The 19,978-nt window shown below is 41.3% G+C and overlaps 1 protein-coding gene across 2 annotated transcripts in view; it reads right to left on the minus strand.

Moving 5' to 3' along the window:
• The window catches only part of LOC138621147 (guanine nucleotide-binding protein G(q) subunit alpha-like), a 32,962-nt gene extending 13,087 nt beyond the window's left edge, over window positions 1-19,875 (minus strand). For both annotated transcript variants that reach the window (XM_069698958.1, XM_069698959.1), the window contains exons 1-2: window positions 18,935-19,875; window positions 1,672-1,856 (exon numbers count right to left, since the gene is read on the minus strand). In XM_069698958.1, the coding sequence (XP_069555059.1) occupies window positions 1,672-1,856; window positions 18,935-19,070 (321 nt within the window). In that variant the 5' untranslated portion in view covers window positions 19,071-19,875. The remainder of the gene's footprint in view (window positions 1-1,671; window positions 1,857-18,934) is intronic.
• Window positions 19,876-19,978: the final 103 nt, after the last annotated feature.

Consider the following 19,978-nt stretch of genomic DNA (forward strand, 5'->3'; position numbering starts at 1 on the left):
ATTTAAAGTGCCAGTCTATAAATACAAGGGTATCCAAAGCTTAAACTGAGTTTCGACAGATAAAGGTGACATACTCTTCAAATTTCACATGTTTGTACTGCAGCTGTATTCCCCCCCCCCCCCCCCCCCTGTAATACTCTATTTAATCAAGTGTTTATACTATATGTCCTACATATACCCGTTCCCTTTCAGAAACCAGTTGTGGCCTATAGTAGCTTACTGGAGGAGAGTATTTCAATTTGCTTCACATGTTATTTTGCTGGCACTCTTTTGATCTATTTGACTGTGGCTCACAGGTTTAACTGGACCGCAAGTGTTAGACTGAGAAAATCAAGCACACTTGTTACTGGTGAAGTATTTCAAAGGAGACGATTGAAACACGTTGACTTCAACCATCACAAGACATCACTTGAGTCTTCTATCAAACTACAACTACATAAGCAACCGTTCTAGTAGTAGTAGTAGTAGTAGTAGTAGTAAGAAAACCATCCGCCTCTTCAGGATTGTGTGTGTGTGGTTTGATTCGACTTGATTGACAGCAGCCAACCAACGCACCGACATGTCAGACCGGCCGTTTGTCATCCAGGGTGAGCTCTCATCACCACGACCTTTTCTGGGGGAAAACAAACCCGCACACCGTTTTGACAGCAACGGAGAATCGGAGGAAGTTGAGACTTTTCTCCAAACTTCTGCTTTAAACTAAACTAACCGGTTAAAATAATAACGCTACGCCGAAGAGTTGCCGTGTAGTTAGTTGCACCAACAATGATGTGAAAAACTCAAGATTGCTTTCCCTGTCATGTCCTAAAAAAAATATTCTAATAGAAGGGCTTTATGGCACACCTCTATACATGGGAAGACTGAAGTGACGTGACTAAGGAGGGATCAAATTCAACTTTTTTTTTATCCATCTAGCGTGTTCTATTGCAGGCAGAGTGGACATATATTTACTTGACATGGTGTTTTGGGGTAATTTATAAACTCGTATAACTCTGGTGGTTTTCTAATAGTTTGGTTTTGTTCCGCTGTTTTACATTAAAGTCTACGGCAAGTGTCATCGGGGGACATGCTGAAAGCCGAGGTTCCCAGATGTCCCAGTCTGATCTATACTAGACCCAACATTGCTAAATCCTGATTGGTCCTAGGATGTACGTGACATCATCTCGTTCTGAATGAGCCCCGCCCACAGCTAACCAATGAGAGGAGCACAGAGGGGGAAAAAAAAAAAATATATAGAAACATTAAAACTGTGTTCTTGCAGGATCTCATTACTCATATGAAGACACTGACTGAGTCCTTAATCATTTCAATAATTTAGTTTAGAAAATTGCATATAGTCATGCTTTATTATCTCAGTAGCAGGACAGCATTGTATGTGCTGAACAAACTTAGCCAGTATGAGCATTTATATGTGGGTATACATTTCAATAACACATCACAGGGCTACAGGTGATTCGGGCACATAAGCTCGAAGCCGTAGGTCCAAATCAATTCCCGGCCGGGAAGACCATTTGCTGCGTGTCATTTCCTGACTCTCTTCCCACAAATCCAGTCTCTTTCTCACTCAAATAATTAATACTCTAATAAAGCCAAAAATGCCCCCAAAATTACATCTTTAAAAAAATAATACACACATCAGAGGACAATATTTTCCCCCTTGAGAGTACACACCTTGTTCTGTTCGTACTTGTAGGGGATCTTGAGGGTCTCAGTTGCACGGATCATAGCCTGCATTGAGGTGAAGATATTCTGGTAGACCAGTTTGGTGAAGCCCTTCTTGTCCTCATCTGTGTAGCCTGACCCATGGATTATTCTCATCTGCTTGATGAAAGTGCTCTTTCCACTCTCTCCAGTACCTGAAAGGAAGACAAGATACTGGAGGTTAGCCGACCACAGAAACCAGGATCACTTATACTTTAGATGAAGGCCATTGTTGACATAAAAAGGTATTTTTCATTTTGCTGTGACACAGGAAACATGGAACAAACTAAAAAGTAACCTGCAGGATAGCTCAAAACTTCATGTATGGCTGGACTGTGAACAAAACTCCAGAGAGCTTTCAATTTGAAATGAGGAATTCAACTTTGAAATGGATACAGGAAGTAAGGGCTTTCAGCCAACCAATGAGGAAGTTTTGATTATTCAGTGACGGACGTGGGCATATCTAAGGCAGGCTCCACTGTTGCAAACGAGATGCGGTTATAATTGCAGTGTGCACATGTGTAATGTGAAACCTGCTGAATGAGGCAAACAAAGAAGGTAGTGAGCAGTAGTACAGGTATAAGAGTTATGAATGCAAACATTTATTAGAAAAATGGGTCAAAGCCATAACAACCAAACAAGTCGTAATCTCAAGACTACCCAATCAATTACACAGTGACAGTATCATGGAACTAGTTTGCATTTGCTCTTTCATACTAATGCAGTCAAGTAAGTGTATGTTATGCTGCTCAAAGAGTAAACTGAGCAGTAAAATAAGAAAGACCTGTGGGTGCCGAACGGTTCCCAACGGGTCAACCAGGCATACCGGAAACTGGTTAAAAGTAGCCTTTTTTTTTTTTTTTTTACATAACTCATATTTCTGTGGTCATAAGTTGTTCTGTCTTGGCAACAGGCTGACCTCGTCTGTCCACCTACACCCTGGTGCGGATACAAAACACTGAAGAAATCAGCACCATCATGCCTCCAGGCAGTGATCCACCAGACCTCAGTGCCAAGTCGGTCTCTGCTTCACCAGTACAGGCTGTATGCAACTCCGCTGATCAAGAAATATGAAAAGTTACATAATAAGTTAAACAAAAAGTATAAAATAAATAGATGTTTCTGAGCCTAATTACGGTCTCGCCATTGTGTCTGGTCATCTTGGTTTTAGTGTCCCGAGATGTGCAATGTAATGATTGTTTTGGCAGTGTTTACCACAGAAGCCCGACTGACCACTGCTGGCTCACCTCAGCTCAACAAAGAGTCGGGTACACCGAGTTCACATCTCCAATTTTGCATCAGTCATCATACAGATGCACACATGTATAAAAACGGACAGAAAAACCCAGTCAGAGAAAAGACAACTCGCTTGGACTTGGGAGAGAAAGACCTACAAATAACCCCAAAGATCCCGGCTGACATGAGTTTTGTACAGAGAGGTTGATCAAAATTCAGAGACCGTTTCTGTTGCGTGCGACCGGGAGAGCAGCAGAGTGCCGCGCACGGAGCAGGAGGAAGCTATAACCTTCAAAAGTCAGTGTTCGAAAGTTATGTCGCTTTATCTACATCAGCACCCGAGTTATATTCATATTTGTAGCCACTGGTTGGCCACATCAGCGATTTCCCCACGCCCCTGAAACTTGAGCAGAGAGAACACATCAAAGTTTGTGTCAAATTTTTTGGGGAACAGAAGTAAGTATCGGAGAGCCAAATCTGGTGAGTAGGAGTGGTGGAGAGCGATGATTGTTGTTAAGCGCGAGAAACTCGCACGCTGTTGTTGGGAGAATCAAAAAGTTCAGGTTGTTTGCGTCGAAGGTTTTTCCGCACAGACGTCTCGGGACATCACAGGAGAACTCGGTGTTGCGCTCCGGACCGGATTTGCCTTTTTCAGCTTGGACAGTGACGTTCGACCCCTCGGAGATGCAAAATGTCACTCAAAACACGTCGCCCGACTCGTTGCTCCGTTGCCGTAGATTTTCTTAAGCATCTCGAAGGTCTTTGTTGCCGATTTTCAGAGTTAGACACAACATTTTACGTGCGCTCTCTGCTCATGTCCATGGAGGAAACAGATGCACTCAGATCCAGGTGGGCTTTTTTTTTTTTTTTTTTTAAATTTAGCCACAAAACTTGGGATACTTACTCCCAAATGCAGGTTGCAGCCTTAACCAAATCCCCCCTCTGGTTTCACCATGCAGATCTCTCTCCACACCAATTCTCCTCTCTTCCACCTCCATTCCACCAACTATTTTCTTCCTCTACAACCCTGTTCCAGCTCTCCACTGTTCATCTCTCCATCTCACTTCCCCCAACACTCGAGTCTGAGTCATTGCAGATTCAGCTACATATATTCTCTCTGGTCTCCACCTTTCACTCTTGTTTTTGCTCTGCGTATCTCAACTAAGGCCGCAACTGGCAATCATTTTCATCATGAATTAGCCTTTAGATGACATCTTCTATTCATCAAATGAGTCTCCAGTTTACACAAATTCAAATTAAGCCACCAACTGATAGTCACATGGCTGAGGGACACGTTTTTTTTAGAGACGTGATAGTGCATGGTTTGCTTTAATCGATCTTTCTTTCTCACAGACCAAAAGGACTTCAGCCTGATCATTTTTTTTTTTTTTTTTACATACTTCTTACAAAAGAGTTAATTTACCTGACACATTACTCTCTGCACGTCTGTAGCTACGACCGTCTTTATCGGGCAAATTTGGTCCTGGCACCAATACCGCAGGAGTTTACAGCCAATAATTTAAGATGGACTGTATTCACATATATGTTCTGACAAACCCGCGTCAACATGTCCATGCACGTGAACATTCAATGTAGCGTGAACCAAATGGTTTGCAGGTCTCTTGCTGTATGTAAAGTCTCCTACAGCAGTGACAGTGTGCGTCGCGCAAACGGGAGGTGATACGTATTTAAGCACAAGATCTAAAACATTAATCTTTGTGAAGCTCCTTGCAGGTAAAATAATTTTTTTTTAAAAACAGCCATGCTGGCAGATCAGTGAGGCAATATGTAGGTATCATTTTGGTGCCAAATTATTCATATTTGCCAACATGCTCACGATGTTTATCGGGTATAATGTTTAGCACTAATCATCATCATCAACATTTGATTACAAGACCAAAAAAGTTAGAACAAAAAAATTTGAAAAAAACTAATTAGAACCCCTAAAATCTCGTAACAGTCAAGCTCTAAAAGGATAGTGGGAATTTGATTAATCAATAATTAAGCATTAGACAAATTTTAATTCGGGAAGTCTATCGAACAGTTGTCGAAACATTTCGCAAAAAGTCAAAAATGGCCTCCACATGGTGGCTCTACAGCTGAAACAATCAGTCCATTCATTAATTAGTTCATCCACAAACAATAATTGCCAACTATTTTGATAATCAATCAATCATTTTAAATAATTATTTAATGAAAACATTGATTGACGGTGCCAACATGGGCAAAAAAAAACAGCTGTTGCACGTTAACGGCAGCACGGTAGTCTGTGTATTAACAGTAAACCGGCAGTAGTGAATGGAATGAAAATAAATGTGAATAAAGCCCACTTGTGACACTGATCATGTTTAAAGCCACGTTGTTGGAGCGTAACTGTAGTGGCTGATTAGATAATGGGATGTGCTTTGTGCTGTAAAGCGCAGCTAGTATCCCCAAGGCAAAGTAGCTGAAATGTCTTCCAAGAATGACGAGAGACGAGTTTGGTCTCTGGCCGACTGAGGAGCACAGTTGAGTGTACAGTGAAGGAGTGCCCTGAGCGCTGCCTGCCCTCTAACCAGACAGGATCTTTCACTGGAGAAAGCAGGTCAGGCAACATTGGAGTTTCCCCCTTTCAGACAGAGTATGTCTTTGAAAAGAGGGACATAAATAGCAATTGTCAAGACATAGCGTTGGATAGTTCACTTTCTCATTGACTAAAGAGCTGAGGAGAAAGGAGGGGTGTGACTGGGTTGTGAGCCACGGACGGAGAATGAAAGAAAAATACTGGGTGCATATTTTCTTCGCTTTCCCTTTCAGGGTTGCTAAAAAAATTTTAGTTTCAAACTGTCGGGCAGAGAAATAAAGGGCGCAGACACGAGACAGATACATTCGCTTTGTCGACTGTGTGTATTCATGTGTATTTGAATTTACCAAGCACAGACATCCAGAAGAGAGGGGGGGGGGTGTATATGTCTTGCAGGCATGATCAGCTTAATTCAACAGATCCCACCGTTGTGCTGCCTAACTGGAAAACCCAGCAGAAGCATTTCTCACGGACAAGCAACTGTACACTCGCTGGAGCTACTCCTGAGGGGTAATGCTAGTTCCCATGGCAACTCCTGCACTGGACCTCTAAAAACATGGCAGAAAACACCAGCTGATACGCTTCAGTGTGTATCGGCAGAGCCCAGTCAAACATGCAACCTTTTTTTTTTTTTTTTTTTTTTTAATCCCACAACTTTCTCAGCCAGCACGCTCCACTCTGCTGATGGGAAAGTTATGGAAGCTAATAATGGCAATTTAGCCTTGAATCTAATAAGCATCTTAGTCTGCTCTGAATACTGGGCATGTTTAATGTGAATTTGTTAACAAGAAAATATATAAAAATGTTTAAATGTTCACATAATATACATTTAGTTTATATTTGTTGCTAAATAAAAGTAATACAATCGTTAGAAGTCCTTGTTTTCAAAGGTTACTTTTAAAGTGCTTCTGGTCCCTTTTTGTCATGAAAAATAGGTTATCGATGCATATTTTTTTGTTGACAAAATTACCACTGCTTCCATAAAAAGTAAAACAATCCAAACTACATGCTTTCTAGCCAGCAAATAGTGTCAAAGTAACTTTTACAGCTTTAAATGTATACTTTATGGAAACAGAGTGGATATGAAATACACTTTTAAAATGTCTTGTATGTAACACTCAGAAATCTGTCTTTTTTTTTTTTTTTTTTTTAAGTACACAACTAAAAACGTATGCGGTTGACTGAAACCGTCTTCATGGAGATTATAATGTTCATTTTTACCATGTACCCCGAGTTTAACACGATAAACTTAACATTAAGGTGTATTAGTGTTGTACATCATCATCATCATCATCATGTCATAAAGGTGTGCGATACCAAATGGCCAAAGTCAAAGCAGAAGAGGCCAACATGTCCTGACTTTTGGTTCCCAGTATGGGTCAACCTCCAAAAATGCTGCATCTTATAAAAGAACAAGTAGTTCACGCCTCCCAGTTTGTACCGCAGGCTTTCCGTTACAGATTTGTGGTATCCAGCCTGAGACGAGCCCTGATGATGTGGTGCTGTTAAAAAAAAAAAAAAAAAAAAAAGGTTTTTCCAACGGAGATCCTTGATTACATAAAAAAAAAAAAAAAAAAAAAAAAGAAATGCTCCTGTTCATCTCCATGAGCTGTTGGATGTGTTTGAGTGACAGCAGCTGGCAGGCCGCCAGAGTATTGGTGGCTCTCTTCAAGGCCAATTCTTGGATTTTGATGTGGACTGAACGAGGACAGCAGATGTGCATGCAGTTTCATTCATACTACAATTTTGCACAGGCGTTGATCTGCTCCGTAGATGCGAGGCTGCTATTGTTGCTTCCTGCCCCAAACACAGTCGGTTTGGGCGCCACGAATGGAAAGCGTGCATTCAATTTAAAGCGCCGCCCAATTCCGGTAACAACTGCTCCATCACAAACGGACCGACTCCACAGCTGCGCGTGATGCGCATTATCGCTTCACAGTGATGGATGCGAGGGCATATTCAAGGAGAGCGCTTTCACCAGGAGTTTAACGCCATCCGTGTGTCCTTGTACTTTTAATGATGACTTACAAAAGGTGTGGAGCGGTCACTCCCCTCACCACAGCCTCTCCTAAAATAAACATCCACTTTGTTTTCCGGCGCGAGTGCAGTCAGCGCACTTGAAGCGGCGACCGTCTGTGTCGGAACACATTTGGAGTCCGCAGAGAGGTCAGAGGACATCGCAGACTTGAGCAGATGATGAATTTAATGCAACGTGGACCCTTGCGGAAATGCAGAAAGCCTGAATTGGCCTTTAGGAAAGAGACGACGTAAACATTTTGGGGGTTTCTTTCAACCAGTTCGGGTGCAGGATATGCGCGCTCCTGTTTGATAGTTAAATGAAAAGGCCATTTTAGCGGAAAAGCTAATGTGAGTTGTTAAAAGTCGTTGCCTGTGGTTTTGAGTAGCCAGCTGCCGTCTGGCACGGTGTGACCATCTGTTCTGCCCATGAAAGAACACTTACTGCTTTATGCAAAATTTGGTTTTGGTGTATTGACATACGATCTCTGTTTACGTAGGGATAAAAATGGATTGGTTTGCGCGTATACAACATTTTAAAAGCAGGAGACAACATTCAGGGGCTGAGACCAACATGAGCTGACCGACGACACTGAGCCGAGCCAACAGTTGCAAGGTGAGGAAAAGCCCGGTACCACAGTTCACCGAGGCAGAACTGTCTCGCTCCTCCACATCCTGAACCGACCGGGGTATTAATCATTCAGCTAAACAACCATTAACGCACAAAGAGCAGGAAAGAAATCGTTGAACCAGATCCATTTCATTGGGTCGAGCCAGCTGGAGGCCACAACAGACATTTTACTTTACATCAGGAGTCGTACCTTAATGTAGAGTTTGGCATCCACATTAAAAGGGAAAGAACAGAGACAAAAGATGAGGAAAAGGAAGGAGGTGCAAAGTGTGATAAACTGGAGGAGTACAAGAGGGCTCTGAGTAAATGATTCTTAAAAACGTTTCCAAGCACGTCAGACTGGAAGCTTCGTCGACTTCAGCGCAGAGTTGGGAAAGACTGAAATGCTGAAAGGCTGTCTGACTGTAGAGGAACTGGATGACTGGCTGGTGGCCTGAACTTTTCCAACAACACTTTCAGGAAGGTAACCTGTATTTTGACCAAAAGATATTGTTTGGTTTATAGTTCCTGGATTATAGTTCCTGCTCCTGTTGGATCAGGAATGAAAGGAGGTTGACTGAGCATCATTGGCCACTGGATAATTTGGAGTTACTTTACATGTCAAATCAACAACATTTCACAACATTATTCCATGATGCGCTCTCTGAGATTTAACTACCCAACAGTCTTATGTCATTAAACTCTGCTCAATATAGACAAACTACAACAGCTAACTTTTTTTTTTTTAACATTTGAATAAATCTGTAATAATACAATTTTATGAAATATAATAGTGACTGCACCATACTGCTTAATAATGAGTACCTTTAGTTTTGTTACTACAAATTAATTTGACAGTCAGTCGCTTTGTTACTGACTTCAGTTCAATGAAATGCTGACCGACTGATGAAGTATTTGCACTCCAAAACATTATTTTCCTAACTTTACTGTTCGTGCATGGACAAGCCGGCGGGTTACCATGGTACCTGGATTGCTGTGTTGGCAGATGACAGTGTACAGCTGCTATGGATACAGTAACAGCGGCCTGTTTAGGAAAGTGTGTGTGTGTGTGTGTGTGTGTGTGTGTGTGTGTGTGTGTGTGTGTGTGTGTGTGTGTGTGTGTGTGTGTGTGTGTGTGTGTGTGTGTGTGTGTGTGTGTGTGTGTGTGTGTGTGTGTGTGTGATAAAAAATAAATTGTTTCATGTTCTTTTCCCATGTCATCGTTCCCCGTCACATGATGGAGCCTCCACCCCCGTTGTCCTCCTCCCGCTGGTTACATGTATAGCTACAGACATCCGAGACGAGACCACAAGGGACGTATAAAAGAAAGTTAGCATTAGGTGGCCAGCAGCAGGAATCTTCCTCAGAAATGCACAGGAAACGCATCGTTTCTGTTACAGCAGTATGATTAGTGAAACAAACAAACAACATTATCCAATAAGGATATTGGCATATATAAAATGGTTGATCCAAAAAAAATTGCATCATTATATACAATAGGTGGCCATTATAAAAACAACACCTTTCGACATCTTAACTAATCTCACATACAACAGATGTGGAATTAGGACCACAACTAATGATTATTTTGCATTATTGATCCGTATCTGGGTTTTATCCACCTTTATAAGGCTTAGGCACAGCTCTCAAACCAGCTTGGGAACCACCCAAGCTGAATTATTGTCGAATCCTTGTGGAAGCGTCACAACTAACAAAACAAAAAAAACTTTTTCCAGATCTAAAGGTTGCAGTAGTTTCCTCGTGGCCTTTTTTATTATTATTATTTAGCAAGTTTTGTCTTCAAGATATTTAGGAGTTGTTTATTTATTATCTTCATATTTTTACTTGGAAAAAACGTGCAATTTTCTTTGAGAAGGACCCCCAAACCTCCCACCAAATACATACACCCATGTCTTTCACAAATGTAGGCAAAACACTGAATATGCAATTATTTTCTAGATCATTTTTCGATGAATCATTTGGTCAATAAAAGACCAAACATTCATCTGAGAATTTGGAGCCAGGCTGGATTTTGTGAATTTTTATTTTCTTTAAGAAATGACTTAAACAATGAATCAATTCACTCAAAAGGAGATGATTAATATCCCACTAATGGATGATTGACTAAGTTTACTTCCAGTTGGGATGAAAGGCAGATGAAACATCTGACACACTAAACAGTGGAGGGATGGAGGGAGGGGGAGGGGGGGAGAAAGAGAAACCATTGCTAACTGATTTGCTGGCACGTTAAGTTAAATAATCAAGAAACTTTGCAAGAAATTAACAGCTGCACCACAGAGTGTGTTGAAGTGACCAAATATGATTACTATGCCATCAGACGTGGTACAGGATCCAGGATTAACATGTACGGCATTTAATAAGTCAAATGCCCGATCTCACATTATTGATGACAATGGAAAATAAGTTGTAGATCCGCCCTGTGATTCAGATCTGTACTGAAATTTACCTGGTTCCTCTTTGGCCCACGCTTCCACAAAGTTTCCTGAAAATCAGGCCGGTAGTTTTTCTCTAAATCTGCTGACAAACTGCACCAAAAATATAACCCCCTAAGGTAATAAAAAAAATAAAAAAAGACTTAAAACTTGATTTTAAAAATGACTTCCCAAGCAGGAATCCGTTGCACTGTTATTTTATTGGCTTGCAGGCTTCTCATTTTAGCTTCCTGATCCTCAATCTAGGAAATGGGTTGTTTACAATAACTTGCACCACGTGAGTTACAAAAAACAAAGTAAAACAGCTGTAACACATTTGTCCCTAATTGTGTTTATCTCAGGCAGAAATCATCATTAAAAAAAACAACAACCCTAAAATCACGTGAAACTTCAAAACACACACTCGTATCTTAGTCATTCCCACAAGATGCAGCAAATACACTTGAGGGCACCAGGCACATTTGACACCTGCCCAGCCATCCCTCTAACTGGCCATCCATGTCACAACAATTATAGCGACAGTCATTTTTCACATGCCTTCTTAATGAGAGGGTGACTGGAAGGAAAAGGGGAGGGGCGGGGACCCAAGTCTCCCCTGTGCTGCATTTGGACATTGAAATGTGTCTGCCAGTGGACTGGACGAGCACATCAAGATCTTTGCTGAGAGAAAGAACGAGAGAGAGAGATGGGAGGAGGGGGGGCGGCAGGCACAGGCTCTCTACTCCAGTTTGGAGAAAATTCCTGGCATACTTTTCCTTCTAAAGGACTTGGATGTCAATTTAATCATTTTGCCTATTTTGGTTCCCATTTAATCAAAAAGCTTGTTGTACTGGAACAGCAGTATTTCCCACTGGACAGAGGTTTTGTAGTTTGCAATCCCTCATGTAATTGTGATCAGTCTTCGACTTCACTTCCTTCTTCCTAGTCCAAGACTTTGTTGGGAACTTGCCCACCGCTGATGTGTTGCTGTGTAAACATGCAAAATAACTCTGTCTTTTTTGGTATCCAGACCAGTTTGATTTTCAAATGCACACGGCCAAACACATAAATACTCAGGGGTGCTCAATTAATGATACAACGGTGTGCTTCATAAAGATGTTTCATCCATATGCCATATGACCATCAGGAGATTATTAAGTCTCGGAGTCAGTTAACAAACTGAAACTGACTCTGCCAAAGCTGCTGGTGAATTCGACAACTCGGCTCTTTTCACAACTGTAGCCACCAGTCATCTATTTCATCATCAATATTTTAGCAGCCATACATCTCAGACAAAGATCAAAGCTACAAGATAATAGAAAAGGTTTTTAGTGTCTCCATATGTATCAGTAATATGGAGCCAGACAGGCGGTGACATAAGAACGACTGAGCAGTCTTTTACAGCCCTGACTGTCACATAACTGCCGAAACTCTGGGTGTGTCAACATCAGTTTGCTCAACCAACAGAGCCGCCAGACAAACAGTGCAGAACTACAAACACCTACCTGTCTTGCCTTCGTACTTCGCTGTGAAACTAACTTTTTCACCTACCAAGTATAAGAGTTTAGGATTATAGTACCTCTGGGGAAAAAATAAATGGCTGGGATGGCTGACGGAGCACCGGCAGAGTTGAACAACGTAGTTTTAGTGGACTAAAAGTCCTTCTTTTAGGTCTGTATAACTTCATAGAAGTTCAACTTATAAATCAAGAAAACTTTAAAACTCTACAAACAAGTGAATTTAAAAAAAAAATTCAAATAAAAACCTTCAATAATTAAGAGAATAATGTTCCATATCCATACATGTTAATAAGTACTTTTCACAGCAGTTCTTAATCAAATTCTTGTCTTGTCAGCTTGATGCCGATGTAGGGCCAGCACTGCAGAGTGAAGAGCTGCAATGTCATATTGAAAGAAACCCAACACGTCTGAAAGATGAGAGATGAACGAAAGCTGCCTTTACTTTACTAAACCCATTAACATTCTGATTTACTTTGTGAATGTGGGCAACGCCATTACAATAAGCTCTTTTTTGTGATCCTTTATAATAGTGGTAAACAGTCTGTGTTGAAAAAAAACTAAAAAAAAAATATATATATATATATACTAAGGGCACTTCTGCAAGGTGCAATGATACCCCTACCTTTACATTTTTAGTTGCACTGTTTTTATAACTGGTCACTGGCCAATCACAACCCCGAAAATGAAAGTTACGTTTATATCAGAGCTTTATTCGTACATTACGAGCGTGATAGAGTTATTGGTTGTGGTACGGCATTATTAATGCTTCAGACTAAAGATAACTGCGTTTAAAAGCTCATCTAAAAGCATGCTGCCTGTTTTACATGATCATCAGAATTTGACTCGCAGTAAGTACAAGCCCGGCACAGCTACGGGCCAATGGCCATATCGGATCATTTGAGGGCCACTTTTGCTGAATAATATTTCTGTACATGTGATTAACTCCTGATAATAATCTTCATAACTGGTGAACAAATTATAGACCCGACAGTGGGCCTGAAGAAACAGCAGTTTCCACTACTGTTGTCTTGGAGGGGCGGGCCGCCCGCCAAAGGGACTTAGCCCCCCTGAAATAAACAAAGAACCAATGTTCTCATAGAACTGCAGTTACATCCAGTATCTACTGTTTTATTGACTTGGTTCCTGCGCACCGGTTTCATTTCTGCTCAGAAGTTGCCCATGCATTTTTGTCATGTCACTAAAGATAGCGCTAAAGCAGAGCAGAAGGTAGACACGGGTGAACGGAACTAGAGTTGATGGCAACTACACTCATTGCATGGCTGTAAAAAAAAAAAAAAGTGCATTCATTGATTATGCAATCAATGAACAAACCTCGACGTCAAACTGCTGAAAATTAGACCAGAATATTAGCAAAGTATTTACTTTGAACGAAATATGACGATGAAAAACACCCTAACATGACAGTGCATGATTTATCACTCATCACAAAAATTATTTTTCTGACAAAGCAATCCAGTACTCTATATTCACATAATGCTAAGTGCGATAATATGTTAGAACTCCCAATGACTAACAATGCTTCCAGTTGGGAAAAAAAAAAAAAAGGTGCTCCTGAAGTCATACTGGGTCAAGAAGTAAATAGATGTCCTGGGGTTAATATATCGAGCTGTGTAATGACAATTCATTCCCACTGACGGCTGTGACCTGCAGCCAGGATAACTGGTTGAAAGGGTTTAATCTGTTTAAACACACTTTATAGCTGAGTGTGGTGGAACCGAAAGTACATGTGACTTTCACGGGGAATTGAAAACGACTTCAATATAAACCAATGTGGATAAAATAACCGTCAGTTAGTTGGCACAGTCACACCAGTGTGCCAGGGTCAGGCTGTGCGAGTCTAGCAATTTGAGATTTCTGGGAAATACGTGCACGTGGGTGATGATTAGCATTATCAACCTTGGCTAAGACGTTCAGTTGTGGGAGTGAGGATCCAGGAAGGGATCTGCCAACTCTGCCCTTCAGCAGCACTATTATGCCTCTGAGGATAGCTGGGATACCAGAGGGCATCCCTATAATGGCCCACAATGCTACTGTGCATACACACACTTTCACAAGTCTCCCTGGGGTAATTTTATCCTCTGTGTGTGTGTGTGTGTGTGTGTGTGTGTGTGTGTGTGTGTGTGTGTGTGTGTGTGTGTGTGTGTGTGTGTGTGTGTGTGTGTCCGTTTATCTGTACCGTCTGCAATTATATTATTTCTACAAAGCCCAGCCATGCCTGTCGTTACCTTGGCAGCAGCCAAAGGAGATCCAAATAAATATGGCTAGCAGGGCTTATCTGTTTGGCTTACTGTACGACTCACTAAGAGAAAGCATAATAGGCGTAGGTAGGCTTTGTGCATGAGACATCCTTGGGTGTTGCCAAAAAACAAATACTCATTAACCCAGATACTACCAACCTGTTTGAGTGGTGCGCACATTGACAGATGAAGTGTGTGTGTTTGTATATATATATATATATATATATATATATATATATATATATATACACACATACATACATACATACATACATACATACATACATACATATATATATATATAAACAACTATATATAGTTGTTTTTTTACTGACTTAACCTTAAGTCAACAGTGGATCAACACAGATGATCCACGGTGTCTCACCGTCTCCAGTCACTGTTTACACAGTGCAACAATGCATACCATAAACTTCTCTTTTACAAAAGTTATTCTTCTAACCTCAATATAATACTGCTGTCAATACTTATTTTTGTGGTTATTAAAACACAAGCTCATGGGCATTTAGTTTCTGGATCTAAACAGGGAAACAAAAATATAAATGTACTGTGAAGCCAGACCATAATTTATCAACTTAAAGATGACGGGGAAACAAACAGCCACTGTACTGATCCCCGTCACATCCTTACCATTGATCAGGAAGCCAACTCATCATCAGAGCCCACGTATACTTTATTGTGTGTCCGATAACGTTATTGTGGGACAACTCTTGAAATCAGACTGGCAACAGCTCTGGTGTCTTTTAAGCCTTATTTTATCAGAAAGCTTTTATTGATGTTTGATATGTTGCCGTTATTCCTTAGTTGAATTCCATTTTATTTCCCTCTCTCTTTTTGTCTAATCCTCCTTTCTTTGTCAACTTGCAGAAAAGTGCATATAAATGAAGGCGATAATCATAATTATTAATTTGATAAATTATCATGAGCATTTTTAACACAGTTACACTAGCAAACAGTCAGTCCCACATTAAAAAAAAAAGGTCCTATTTACTGAAGAAAGCTCACAAACTGGTGTTGCAGCAGCTCCCTGGGCTCTGACTGTACTCATTTAATTACTTGTGACTTTCATTAGCTACAGAGCAGACGGCAGAGCACTACTTTGACCCCGGCTCTTCCACCATGTACGAGCTAACCACACCACAGAGGAAAGCCGGCCTGTTGCTGATAAACAGCGGGAATAATTGCCTCCGCTTAAACGTCACACAAAACCACCAATGTTCCTTATAGGTAGCAGATAAGCATTTCATGGCACATCAAACCAAACTTCAGACAACACCTATGTAAGACCTGTTGAGCTTCATATACGATTTAGCAGAGTATTTAACAAATGTGAGTCACAGCAATACTATAATATCTCCATCTTAAAACGGACATATTTGGTTACAGCAGAAATGTTTCTGCTCTGCCAGCAACACTGGTAAGTTCCTTTCAAACCAGTCATAAATATCTCAAATGAAACGCTAAATTTAAGAAGTCACACACCATCAGAGATAAAAGACTCAAGGCCTAATACACATGCAGCCGAAGGCATAATAAAAAGCTACACTATGCAAGAAGTTCTATAAAAGGATGAAAGAGGTCCATAATAGGTTCCAAATGAAATGAGACAACCGGAGTGCATTAAAACTGAGGCCTTTTTCACACAGGCTTAAATAACGAGACAGCAGAGACGAGCTGAAGCAAAACATGGCTCCTGCAATTAGTATTTTACATTTGCAGCAACAAATGTGGGTTTGCGGGGATGCAGAGGGGGTGCCTTCCACATCAACATCTTCCAAAGGGTCACTGTCCCACTAATATTTGAAGAAGTGGATGATAACAACATGTTTCCCCGCAAGCAGGGTTGGACAACATGTTGGTCAACTGAACAAGGAGATGCCTTCTGATGTGGCGCCGAGCACAATGACGCCAGCAAGGCCAAAAGACTCGCAGCCTTTAATTCTTCAAATGGAGCAGTAGTGCATCAATATTATACATACGTAGAATTCAGTCCCACTGACATGTCCTATTACACCAAAACATCAACATAGTCCAGTATTCGGGGAAGGCTTTCGTGAAAATATTTCTGACATCAATCGATTAATCCAGAGGATACAACCTGACGTTTTTCGGTAAAAACCCCTGAAAAACAACTATCCATACACTAACACAAACATTAATGAAACGCATTTATGAAATATGAAAAACATAGAAGTTTTGCTCGTCTTCACAGGCTCTCGCTCGCGCCACTCCCTCAGCCATGAAGATCAACGATCTGATCAGGGATCAGGTTAACTCTCTGCATCATTTGTTCTGAAACCCTGCAGCCGCTTTCTTCCCGTCGCCCCGAAGAGAAAGAGAATTGTGTTTCTGTTTAGAGGTACAGTGATTACTCACTTTATTGATTAGTCAACAGCCGAACCGAACTATAATTTTAGTCATTGTTTAAGCAACAATACTGAACATTTGGTGGATCCATTTGTCTATTTTCGGGTTCTGTGCTTTTGGTCAGACAAACAACTGAAGGAAGATTATGTATGTAAGGCTTTAAACCTGCTAAACATTTTTTTTTTTTAAAACACTGAGCTGTGGGAATCACTAAAGGTGAAGGATATGGCTGAGAATAAATGCAGTTAAAGATATTATTTGGTTCAATCATGTCTCCAGACTAGTTGTTAACATCCCACAAAGTCTTTGTGGATAGAGGGCTTCTTAATTGGTCTTTCTAAAAAAAAAAAAAAAAAAAAAAAAAAAAAGTGAACCAGGCACCTGTTGCAGTACATGCCAATACAATTTTAACATCTCCTTTAAAAAGTGCACTGACACTGAGGTTGTGACAGCAATACTACAACTCGTATAGGAAATGTTTAAGAAATTAGTCAAGGAAAGTTACTTCTTACAAGCGGTTATGTCTGTCGGTGTTAGATGTTGATGCAGCTATGAGTGAGAGCATCCTTAAATACAGGAACTGTGTATTCAGTCACCTGTGACAACAGACCACAGACCCTCTGAGGTATCCTTATGCATGATACTGAATCCCCGACAGCTCTTGTGATGTTCTTCTGTCTAAACTATTATCGTCAGGCTACAGTAATATAAACCAATTGCTTTTTCGGTCAATATAATACATCAAAAGGCCCAGTGACTCTGTGACTCTTACTTAAACATAGAAATGAGTCTGCGGATGGCACAGCAAACTCTCTGGAGAAGAGTCATTTCCCAGAGCGGGCCACCTCAGTGACAGTTCTTTCCAGACCGTACACCCAGAGAGTGCTGCCTCCCTTGGAGCAGACTTAATTAAAAAACAACTCCTGCTCATCATTTAAGCCTTTTTACAGACAGATAAAACAATGGTGATGTGGCAGATGACTAAAAGAAGGATGTTAATAAGAGGGCATTGCTGAAAGCTGCTTGTAAAACGGTTTTCTAAACCAAAGTCACAAATCTATAGAATTCAGACTGAGAATAATAGATTTCTACGACCTTAAACAAAAGTCGTGATTTACAAGAAATGCTGCTCTTATATACTGTATATAAAAACCAAGTCGTTTATGAGTGTTTGCGAGTTACACTAAAGGCATACCGTCGTCAAAGCCGTCACAATTGTCATACAAATGATTGTGATTAACGTTTTTTTTTCTTTTCCTGAGCATTTTATTACACTAGCCTAATCACAGTTAACTAATACACATACAACTTATGAAGAAGATGAGCCACTTAATGACAATAGATGCTCATCAAAATGTCTTCAGGTGAATATTAGAAGTTAAGCAACTCAAAATAATCATGTGCCTTTAAACTACAGCAGAAGAAGGAGGTGAGATGAGATGACTCAAATTTCAAGAAATTATGTGGAAATATTGATGAAAAAAAAAACATTTCTGTTACTTTCATCCAGCTGTTTTTACAGACATGAATGGAAACTATTTTGACTGTTATGCAAAATGATGACGATTATGGTCAAATACTTGCCACAGGCCCAACCATAGTCAAAATGAAGCTGTAATAGGCCGCCATTGGGTTAAATACCCACAACTATCAAAGAAGCGCAGCGACATGCAGGTCAAAAATAAGAGCTGATGCCTTTCCTGACTTGCGTTTAAAGCTTCTCATCAATCCCACAGTCAACGTCAAAGGCCGTGGAGTCAAAGAGATGGAAGGGGAAACCCTCTAAAGCTGCCACAACCTGTGATCTGATTATTAGATGAAGAGCTGTTTCCCTTGAACCCCTGTGACAAAAGATGGAAGCGCTAAAGAAAAACAGAAAGAGATTATGCAGAATAAAATGTAACTCAGTCACAAACAAATATTGGTCAGCTTGTTTAAATTCCCTTGTCACAAGCTGCTCTCGGCTATCCCACCGCTAGACTGGAAACACCAGTTGAACCTCATGTAAATTTAGATTTGAATAATCACATCACAGCCAAATCCTGTGGTGATCTGGGTAATGTGCCTTGAGGAATTGCGGGCGCAGGGCTTTTTTTTTTTTTTTTTTTCCTTGCATGTGAAACCTGTACAGCACAATCACATCGGGAGCTTTTAGGTTTGTGTGTGCGCTTAAGAGGAAGTACAAGCAGACGGTCGGGATCGTGCAGACTTACCCAGCAGAAGCAGCTTCAGCTCCCTTCTCGCATCCCTCTTGTCTCGTCGGAGTTGCTTCTCGATCTCGGCATTGATTCGCTTGGACTCCTTCGCCTCCTCACTCAGGCAACAAGCCATCATGGAGTCTAAAGTCATCACCGCATGAGCTGAACGAGCCTTGTCTAACAAGGGGCGCCGGGGCTACACCTCTCACAAAAGTACACAGCGAAATAAAAAAAAAAAAAAACAAGTTAATATCCAGACACGGAGAGTTGAGCTGCTTTGGTCTGGCCTCCCTGGTTTTGGTGGTAAAAACCTGCTGTCAAGTGTTAAATATTTGACAGCTTAAACGTTAGTAAATCCTCAGGCTACCGAGACCGAGAGCTGATTACAGAAAATGTGCAATGCAGCGTGTCCGCAAACATCTCAGATGGCCACCAAAGGTGCAAATAACCATTTTTATTCGATGCGCTAGAGGAGCTGCTGGTTTTTTTTTAGTTTTTTTTTTTTTAGTTTGGAGACGCGAGTTAAAAAAAAAAAAAAAAAAAAAAATACTGCGATCGTTATAACCAAGCAAACGACACTTTTTATAAAATCCCTCCCTCGCTCAGCCTCATCAACAACAAAAAAATGTACACCAAACTAGCACCTCGGGTCCCGGAGACAGGGGGACACAGCTGGCTGCAGCGGACACATTTGTACGATCCCTCCGCTGGCTGCCCGGCCGACTGCGAGCTTAGCCGCCCCGAAACCAACACTGGAAGTTACGCCCGCGCAGCGACAATGAGCCCGCGTCCGACTGTCCATCCAGGGTGGGCCGGCTTGTCTCAGGTCCTCGCCGAGCGACGAGCCGAGTAAAAGTGCGCGCTCCGGGGGAGGTATGTCCCTGCAAAGACGGAGACACCCGAGCGACCCAAAGGGGGGAGCTAAATGGGCAGGCTAATGGTTAGCTCGCTAGGGTTAGCTCAGGGAGCCAACTGTCTAAAGCCCAGACAGCTCGAGCTGACGGAGGACCTCCATCTAATGCTCTCCAAACGCCCACCAACTACACCCAGCCGGTAAAG

Source organism: Brachyistius frenatus, unplaced genomic scaffold (assembly GCF_029030835.1).
Source record: "Brachyistius frenatus isolate BFR_SWC_R1_liver_20210118 unplaced genomic scaffold, ASM2903083v1 Contig_29, whole genome shotgun sequence".
In the NCBI taxonomy this organism is placed as follows: Eukaryota; Metazoa; Chordata; class Actinopteri; family Embiotocidae; genus Brachyistius; species Brachyistius frenatus.